Source organism: Arvicanthis niloticus, chromosome 20 (genome assembly GCF_011762505.2).
Source record: "Arvicanthis niloticus isolate mArvNil1 chromosome 20, mArvNil1.pat.X, whole genome shotgun sequence".
Taxonomy (NCBI): domain Eukaryota; kingdom Metazoa; phylum Chordata; class Mammalia; order Rodentia; family Muridae; genus Arvicanthis; species Arvicanthis niloticus.
In genome coordinates, this window is record NC_047677.1 from 51,958,922 (window position 1) to 51,969,219 (window position 10,298).

Below are 10,298 nucleotides of genomic sequence, written 5' to 3' on the forward strand. Positions count from 1 at the left end.
AGCCAGAAGATACTGAAGTGTGTCACTGAAGATGGAAATTATGTCAGCCCAAACTGGGACCTAGGGATTCCTATATTCTCAATAGAACAATTATCACCAGGCATGACAGTGACCAAGAGCAAAATCTTCTGGGAAACTTCACTGATATCAATGATTCTGCATAGGTAGGTCTTTAATATTAGAAAATTCCAGGCTATCAAGTCACATTCTGGACAAGGATTGTGAAAATGAGAATAAATTTCTCACTTTGAGCAAGTAAAGGTTAAAAACCTGATTCTCATGGAATAGTTGACTTCATTGACATATATTGTAGTCCCTATATAATCAGAACATAATTTAAAGGTCCCCTAACCTGAATATAGGTGAATGTATGGCATATCAACCATTGTCACAGGATAGCTGTAGATTCTGTTGAAGAGAAATAAGAGTAGGTATTCTGACAGTGTTATCCACATTCTTCAATTTTTACAAAAGGTTCTGTGGTCAATAAGTTGGAGAGGCCTCACATATAAAGCTCTTAAAATCTCACAAAGTTCATTGGTACTTATTTCAAACTCATGAAGCAAAGCACATAGGCCAAGTTGCTTGAGACTACTTTCTTCCAATTCATTTGCCTAAAAGCCTTTTTCTGGTAATATGTCTTAATAACTTATATAAAGAAGATAGTAAAGCAGATGCAGAGAGACATCATTATAGAAACATGCATTTAGGAATACAGAGGGCAAAGGCTTGTTGACAGCAGTCATAAATCACAGCTAATAAACATACAAACAGCATGAGTTTCATGAAGAATATGGACATGAACACAGATAATCCTCTTGGTGATAACTTTCAGAAGATCTGAAAAAGAAGGCTAGGTTCATTTGGTGTCATCTCTAAAAACCAACTGAAAATATATAGGTGATAACAATTTCATAATAAAAACTGTCATGTTGAGACATTTAAGAGATGTACCCGTTTTGAGGGTTTTTTTTTTTCCTCCAGAGCAGGGTTGAAACATCATTAGGTCGGTGTTATATAAGGTTCAAGTTAGCAGTAAGACTTTAATGCAAAAATATCTTTAAATAAGGTATTAGACATTGGGAAATTTTGACTCATTAAGTAATAGCTGTTAGATATATTCCTGGTTCCCTGGGTTCCTTGAGTGAAAAACTATGCTGGCTAGTTTTATGTCAATTTGAGATGAGTTATAGTTATTGGGATGAGGTATATTCTATTAAAAAATGGGTCTAGCATGTTAACTGTGGGCAAATTTGTTTATTTTCTTGATTAATTGATGTGGGAGGACCCATCATTTTATGGGTGGTGTCGCCTCCTCTTGACTGGTGGTCCTGGGTGCAGACTGAGCAGGCCATGCTTGAGTAAGCCAGTAAGCAGCAGTTATCCATGGCCTCCCGCATCAATTCTTACTCCAGATTCCTACTTTGAGTTTCTTCCCCGAGTTGTCTGGATGATGTACTGACTAAAAATTATAAGATGAAATAAACCTCCTCTTCAAGTTGTTGATGGTGTTTGCTTTTAGTACTAGGAACCTAACTAAGACAAAGAATTTAAGCTAGACAACCAACTGGATAGCCATCATGTCAAAACTGGATGCTGCAAACACTGATGCCTTGAGGAGGCCACAGAAAAACTATGCCTGCTTACTGTTGAAGTACAATATCATCTCCAGAAGGAACTCTATCAGCTTTGGCTGCCTTAAACAGTTTAAGCCAGACATTCCCATCACAAGACTTGATGAACTTCAGATACTACTCATTCTTAGATATTCTCAATTCAGGCCATGGGGAGGGCACTTCTCTGTTTGCCTAACAGAAGTCTCATGATTAATTCAAAATCAGTTCTGCCTATGCAAGGTCTATCTGAGAATTTTCTCTCAAGGGTGCATTTGTGGATTTGTTAAAATTTGTGAAAGTTATGTGTTCACTTGAATTTAATTCTAGGAACTTTCAAATTTGCTTCCCAATCCTTTCAATGATTGACTAGTCTCTCAGAAGTTTCTTGTTGGATTCCAAGTGGTTTTGCAGTTTCTGTACTCTCCTTCTACTGATTTCTAGTTTGATTATACTATTACATGATTTAATAAAAATAAATTAATTTTATCCTTTTATAATATTTTCCTTATGTCATTATATGCACAAGAAACAAAAACTATCAAAATTGCTTAATGTAGAAACACAAGATCTGAATTTACCTAAAATAGCTGTGTAGTCTAAATCAGTGCTCATAAAATATAAAAGTGTTTTGTCAGTCCTCACCCAGGTTTGGCTGTTGCACACCAGTGGTCTCAGGGTGCACAGAGGAGCAAGGGCTCAAGGTCTCAGGTGGTGGTGGGTATGGTTGTTATAAAAATCTCCAGAGATTGTATCAGAGGACAGCTTGTGAACTGAAATGGCAGGGCTAGTTTACATAGGTCAAGGCAGGGGTAAGGGGAGGAAAAGGAAAAGGGAGAAAAAGCATCTAATTTACATATGCAGACCTGATTGAAGACAGGTAAATGTTAATGACAAACATATTCCAATACAAAAGCTCTCTGGAGAAGGAAAGAACTTTCCAAGTCAAGTTAGGCTGACAGATTGACATCATATTATTTATGAGAAGCCAGTTCACTGGTAGGGAAACAGAAGCCTAACTGGTGCTATCATGAGCTGGCCTTAATCTCTATGGAGTTGAGTAGGCCCAAGCCTTATTTGGGTAGGGAGTGGCGCCACCCCTGCCATGCTTTCAGGGAGGTGTCTGGGGTATGCGCAGCACTCTAAGGTCTCTCATCTGACTTGAGAACACACATTTTTTGATGGATTCTTCCAACTACTTAATAAAGGGTAAATATTAACCCACAAATGCTTCCAAAAGATAGTAGAACATGGGCCACCCCCTCTCTGTTGCCCAAATCCGGTCAAATCACCTCCTTTGGTGAAGCCAAACAGACCTTTCATGAGAATAAAACTCAAACCAACATCACTGTAGCAAAGATAAGGCAATAACAACAAAAATCACCTACCATACAATAGTAAGAACTGAATAAAGCAGATAGTAGAACAATTTAAAATCTATGTGATTTTTCTTAGAAATCAGTAGATGTATAAATCAGTAACATAATTATTGTAGATGATAAATTAATTTCATAAAATCCAAAATATGTTCATGATTTTTTAAAAAACAAATGATAACTTAGTAATAGAAAGAAATAACCAGAATCTACAGCCAACACACAGTTTGATGAAACACACTATGATGTGACTGAAAACTCAGCTATCACTAACAAGAAAATAATATAATATTTATCACCTTAACTCAAAACTCAGAGTTTCTAGGCATGAACAAGAGCTGTGGTTTATATGACTTATTCTCCAGGAGACCGTATCTTGAATCTTTGTCATCAGTGTGGCAATTTTGATTCAGTAGAAAGATAATTAGCTTATTGTGATACTTTCTGGTCGATGGAATGATTCAGATGTTCTGTGATAGAACTATTTCTCAGGAGAAAGGGCTGTTGCAGAATTCAGCTCCTCTGCACAGAGCTATTGTCCTATCCATAAGGACTCTCAGGAGGGCAATGAGAAGCCTCTGCAACTCACCAGTGAGAAGAGTTGTGAGTCTCCTGGGAAGAGTAAGGAAAAGGACTCAGAAGACAGAAGAATTTTAGTATAATATATGTATAGCTCACTGTTTTCCAGGAAAGGAGAAAATGCATATAATGGGAATAGTGAGGTGTGTGTGTGTGTGTGTGTGTGTGTGTGTGTATGCAATATTGATTATTGCCTTAAAGGACATGGTGTGTTCTCCTGTAACACACAATCTTCTTGATGTAAGGCATGGTTTGTATCTGTAACCAAAGCTTTTCAATACAATGTAAAGATGAAGATGGGGATGGTGTGTGTCCTATGTATGTTGTAAGGAGAAGATGCACAGAAACACAGGAGTTCCTAATCAGAAGTAAAAACTGCCTTATCATCTCTTCGTATACTGTGATTTGGGGTAGGTGCCACAGTTAATTTAACAAGAATAGGCTTGGGAAGAGTAAATTGAAGTATATATAAAAGGAAATCTAATAGTCAAAGCGTTTTTCTATTCTTGTTATTCTAATTAATTAATTCTTTGAAGGCTATTAAAGTTTATGCATACTCCAGCACCCCTCTCAGAAAACAGCTGTGTGTTGTATTAGTCACTTATTTTATGGTAAATTAGAATTCACTTATTACTGCAATACTCAGGTTATATGGTACATTGTAATCTAGTCACGTGACCCCACAGTTCCCACTGTGTTGAGCAAAAGTGTCACTCAGCTGCATGAATGTTACTAGATGTGTAAATGTGAGGAAACTGGGAAGTCAGGGGAAAGTCTCCTAATAATGTTTTCCTGAGAAATCTACACAAGTTGTGTATACTGTTAAAGAATTTTAGAAGTAGTCATCATATAATAGTAAAGATGGATACTTCCTGAGAGTTTCTATATACAGACACTACAGTGTTTCAGAAACATTTTCTAACAGTGTGTGGTTGACTTACAAAATCAGATAAGGCACTGAACCAACCAGTGAACCTTTCTAACCTTTTGACACCAGAGGAGAACTGTTTTATTTCTTTTCCACCATACCATTCACCAAACAAGAGAGCTATGTAGAGTGTGCTCCAGGCTATGTGAGGTATCATGCAAAGCCAAGACAGTAAGATTTCCAGGACCTCTCATATCACATATCATCTCTTGCATAAATACAGTTGCCCCCCCAAAAAAAACCCCACATGTTGTGGTATGAGCCCTCAGAATCTTACCAGTGCTTAGTGCACACCTGACTTTCATAACACTGAAGGCCTATGCATAGAATAAAGCTGATTATTCTTAGAAAACCAATTCAAACACCTCAACCACAAAGATGGAAAGAATTACATCATGTGGTACTCACAAGGAAATAGTGAACCCAAAATTTAGGTCAAGAAAATATAAGAGGTGAGAGGCAGATGGGATATCTACATCAAAGTGTTGTGACACTTGTTTCTCAAGAATCTTGATATTCTTTCTGAGAAAATCAGTCTTATTAAACAAATTGGAATGAAAATATAACATCCTGGGTCCCAGGATGAGTTTCTGGAAACTTAACTGAGAGGCAAGACCACACGTTGTAACTAGAGAGCTATCTATACAAATACAGAAACTACTAATGAACGACAAGGTGCTTGAAAAATATTTCAGATTAAAAAATAGCCATTTTCTGTGTTGGCTTTTGGGAGGGCATTGTTTATTTTGGTTTTTGTTTTGTTGAATTTCATTTTAATTTAATATAGTACAGAGGAAAGTTTATAGTACATTAAAATAAGTATAAAATGCATCACAACAGAACTGTCAGCATTTCAGCATTTTTTTACAAGAGCGAAGCCCACTGAAAGGTCAAGTAAGTACAGCAGACCCCCTGCTTCATAGTTGTCAGAGCTTTAAGTCAGTCCTGTGTTCTCTATACTTAGATTTTTAGAACTATTGCATGAATTAGTGCATATCTAATCTAACAAATCCAATAAGCTATTATAAACAACTGTATACCCCTAGGATAGAAGATTATATATGATTTGGGGTTTTGTTTGTTTGTTTGTTTTCCATTATCTCCAATAGAAAAATAATCTTGTGATCAATTAATGAATAGGAACAGAGATTAAGGATTATGATGAGAAATTCCCCAAATTAGAATGTACACAAAGGTAAATCTACCGTGACTGTGGGTAGACATACACACGTGTTCATGTCCTGTGTAACTGATAAGCATTCAGTATCTGATCAATTTAAAGTGATTTGGGAAATTAACTTAATTATCACTGCAGCAACCTCATGGGAAATACATTTTTAAGCCCTTTTTGTAAGTGACCAAATGGAGAAACAGAGTGTGAACAATTGTGGTTTATATCAACATTAAGTCATAAACAATCTCCCAGAGTGATCATTTGCTCTGCTCTATAGTGCTTCTCTGTGTGTGCATTTCTGCCTGAATATACAGGCACACATGTCTATGTGGCATGCATATATGTACGTGTCATATATATGTTCATGAACATGGGTAGTATGTTTATAATAATTTGGAAATACTGAAGCCTACATTTGATTTGTGGATCAACCATGATCTGGTCTACTCACATACAATATACCATAACCTGTGATATTTCATTATAGCAAGTGAATGGAGGGAGGGTCTAACAGGCTGGTGATATTTCCTATTCTACCCTTGTCAGAAAAAATATGGTACATTCAGACTTTTGGTAAGAAAACTCAAACTTCAGCAAAGACACATACACCCCACAAAACAGTAAAGGTCATCTCATTTGAAAGAAAAAGTTATCAGACTGGGAGAAAAATAAGTTTGCTGTGTCTCCAATATTTGAGGGACATGAGACTGAACTTCAGAGGATGTAATGGGCAGGAACAGGCAGAATACCTAAGGAGACAGAGTAAGCTAAACACTGGAACTTCTCATTACATGAGAACTCATGGACTGGTAAAGATGGTAAACATAATGATAAGAACATTGAAATCTATAATCAGTCTCTGTATAAGGCTACAATGTGAAAGAAATGATAGGTAGTCACCACCAGAGTACTAAAAGCTATTTTAGCAGTTATAGTGTGAAAACCAGAGTGTAACTGTGGGCAGAAGAGATGGATGATATCCAGAAAACAGACAAGGCTGTGCTGAAACTGAAGAGTTTTCCATGTAAGCAATCAAGTAAGCACAGGGAAGCTGCCCTGTGAGAAAATGAGCAAAGAGTAATGAAGTGTGTGGGTACTACATGTACAGAAATACAGGTAGTTTGATGGGGTTGTAATGTAACTTCTGTTGAGATAGAAGGTTAAGAAGTTTCCATCAAGCCAGGCACCATGTCTTGCTCTTAGAGTTCTAGCATTGAAGAGACTGAGGTGGGGAATTTACAAATTGGAGTTTAGCCTGGACTACATAGCAAGACACCATCTCCTTTAATCTTTTTTTCCTCTTTATTTAACTCAATGGTCTAATTCATAGAATATCATGAACAATATTAAGAAAACAGTAATTTAATGTATAAGCAGTGATACTATCACTAAGAAAACATGTTCTATAAACAGATCAGAACTGTTAAGTTACAGAAATCAGCTTCCATGTTGAGGTTTGTGACATGAAGAGCTATGATTGTATTTGGGTGACCCTAATTTTCTCTTATGTCTAAGTTTATGTATTTTAAGAAGATTCTCTGATGACCTTATTAATTCCCAAACACCAAGATGTGTCTTGCCTTTACTTCTATGCATTACAGTAATCATTTATTTATTGAAGTGTTATTTGATTTTACTTACCTTTCAAAAATATGAGTCTTACTTGAGGAAATGATACCTTTAATACCTGAATCTGAATACTAGCAAGAGCAATCACAGAGTAATCTGGGCCCAATATACACAGAGAATGGTTGAAGATACTTTATCTATGTCAACAGAAAAGCATAGAGATTAGAGGATAGATCAGCTCTTCTGAGTAACATTGATAACTAGTTAATAAGAAGAATGGGTAAAAAATAGAGCTACAATTAATGATGCTTTTCTTATTTGAATGATAGCTTACACTACATGTGTAGCTGAAATCAGATCCATAGTAAGCGTTCTGCCTGAGCATCATTAGTGCTGGGACTACAACTGTACACCATTCTCGGTAAATCCTTGTATACTTTGGAAAAATCACCTGATGTAAACAGAGAAAGTATTAGATATGAAAACCTGAGAGGATGAATCATTGTTTCTAAGCTTTGATTTTTTGACCGCAGAGAAAAATTCTGTCTCTGGTATAACTGAGGCTCTTAAAGTATTAAAATGTGCCTTGAATCCCAGCACTTGGGAGGCAGAGGCAGGTGGATTTCTGAATTCGAGGCCAGCCTGGTCTACAGAGTGAGTTCCAGGACAGCCAGAGCTACACAGAGAAACCCTGTCTCAAAAAAAAAAAAAAAAAAAAAAACCAGTATTAAAATGTTTAATTTCCCTCATAGACAAGAATGGTACAAATGACTTGCTGTTCTGTCTTACAGGAGATGAATGTCAACTGCTCTCTGTGGCAAGAGAATAGTTTGTCTGTCAAACGCTTTGCATTTGCCAAGTTCTCTGAGGTCCCTGGAGAATGCTTCCTCCTGTTTACCCTCATCTTTCTCATGTTCTTAGTATCACTGACAGGAAATGCACTCATAGCCCTTGCCATCTGCACCAGTCCAGCCCTACACACCCCCATGTACTTCTTTCTGGCCAACTTGTCTCTCCTGGAGATTGGCTACACTTGCTCTGTCATACCCAAGATGCTGCAGAGCCTTGTGAGTGAGGCTCGAGGGATCTCTCGGGAGGGATGTGCCACACAGATGTTTTTCTTCACATTTTTTGGTATAACTGAGTGCTGCCTACTGGCAGCCATGGCATTTGACCGCTGCATGGCCATATGCTCCCCACTCCACTATGCAACCCGAATGAGTCATGTGATATGTGCCCAGTTGGCAATAGTTTCATGGGGAATGGGATGTATAGTAGGGTTGGGACAGACCAATTTTATTTTCTCCTTGGACTTCTGTGGACCCTGTGAGATAGACCACTTCTTCTGTGACCTTCCACCTGTCCTGGCACTTGCCTGTGGAGATACATCCCAAAATGAGGCTGCCATCTTTGTGGCAGCTGTCCTCTGCATATCAAGCCCATTTTTGCTAATCATTTATTCCTATGTCAAAATTCTGGTTGCAGTGCTAGTGATGCCTTCACCTGAGGGGCGCCATAAAGCTTTGTCCACCTGTTCCTCCCACCTACTTGTAGTCACACTCTTCTATGGCTCAGGATCTATTACATACTTGAGGCCCAAGTCTAGCCACTTACCAGGAATGGACAAACTCTTGGCCCTCTTCTACACAGCGGTGACATCCATGCTGAACCCCATCATCTATAGCTTAAGGAACAAGGAAGTAAAGGCAGCACTGAGAAGAACTCTGGGCCTAAAGAAAGTTCTGGCAATAAATAGGTAACAGAACCTTGCAGAGCTGCTAGCTAATAAGAATATTCAAAGAGCCAGGTTAAACAAATAAAAACTGGTACATTCTTCTTTCTGCCGTATGTTGAGTCTTTTTGTAATTTTGGAGGTCCCTCTGTACGCAGCTCTATTTTCTAACTGCTGATTCTCAAATAAAATCAAATACTAAGGAATGCAAGTAAAGAGTACAATATTGTAGAGAGGTTTTCTATTATGTTTAAGTCTAGTATGTAATTTAAATTGCCAAGTTATATCTCAGAAGTCTTGCAAATTCAAGACATGGTGTTCCTATAATTCTTGCTCTTTATTCACGCATAACTCATGTCACTCTTTATTCCATGGAAACTGTATAAAGGGTCTTATTTTACTAATATTTGTATTTTTATTAAATAGTGCCACATACCACAACTCTCTGGATTTTTTGTGACCTATATATACCAAAAACGTATAAATATTACAATACATTGAGCTGTTTAGATTTGACATGATTTATTTTAAAGTTTTAAATAGAACAAGAAATATTTTCAAGAGTTCCTATGGCAGATTTTTGTTTTTACTTTTAATCTTTCTTCTTATTATTATCTTACATATTCACTTTACATTCCTCTCATTGCTCTCTACCTAGTCACCCCCTCCCACAAGTCTTCCCCCAATCCCACCTCCCCTTCTCAGAGTTGGTTGGGTCCTTCCTGGGAATCCCCCAACTCTGACACTTCAAGTGTCTATGAGGCTAGGCAAACCGTCTCCCACTGTGGTCAGATAAGGAAGCTGAGCTATAAAAACACATCCCACATGCAAGCAACAACTTTTGGGATAGTCCCCACTCCTGTTGTTCAGGATCCACATGTATATCAAGCAACACATCAGTTACATATGTGTGTGGAGGCCTAGGACCAGCCCATATATGTTCTTTGGTTGGTGAGTCACTGAGAGTACTAAGGGTCCAGATTAGATGACTCTGTGGTCTTCTATGGAGTTCCTGTCTCATTACAGGCTATAATTCTTGCTCCTGTTTCTTCATAAGCATTCCCAGGCTCCATTCATTGTTGTCTGTGGGTGTCTGTATCTGTCTGAGTCAGCTGCTATGTAGAGCCTCTCAGAAGACAGTCATGCTAGACTCCTGTCTGCAAGCATAGCAGAATATCATGAATAGTTCCAGGGATTGGTGTTGGTCAATGTGATGAGTCTCCAGTTGGGCTGGTTATTGGTTGGTCATTCCCTCAGTCTTTGTTTTATCCCCCATGCCAGCATTTCTTGAAAACAGGATAAACTTTTGGCCAAAATTTATATAGGT

The 10,298-nt window shown here is 37.8% G+C and overlaps 1 protein-coding gene across 1 annotated transcript; it reads left to right on the forward strand.

Moving 5' to 3' along the window:
• The first annotated feature begins 3,697 nt into the window (after positions 1-3,697).
• LOC117724721 (olfactory receptor 10C1-like) lies at positions 3,698-9,412 on the forward strand. The gene is made up of 2 exons (XM_076916917.1): positions 3,698-3,978; positions 8,031-9,412. The coding sequence occupies exon 2, from the start codon at positions 8,034-8,036 to the stop codon at positions 8,997-8,999; it is 966 nt and encodes a 321-aa protein (XP_076773032.1). The 5' UTR covers positions 3,698-3,978; positions 8,031-8,033; the 3' UTR covers positions 9,000-9,412.
• The last annotated feature ends 886 nt before the right edge of the window (positions 9,413-10,298 follow it).

Coding starts and splice junctions, on each gene's coding strand:
- LOC117724721 (XM_076916917.1), top strand. CDS start 8,034: ATGAATGTCAACTGCTCTCTGTGGCAAGAGAATAGTTTGTCTGTCAAA.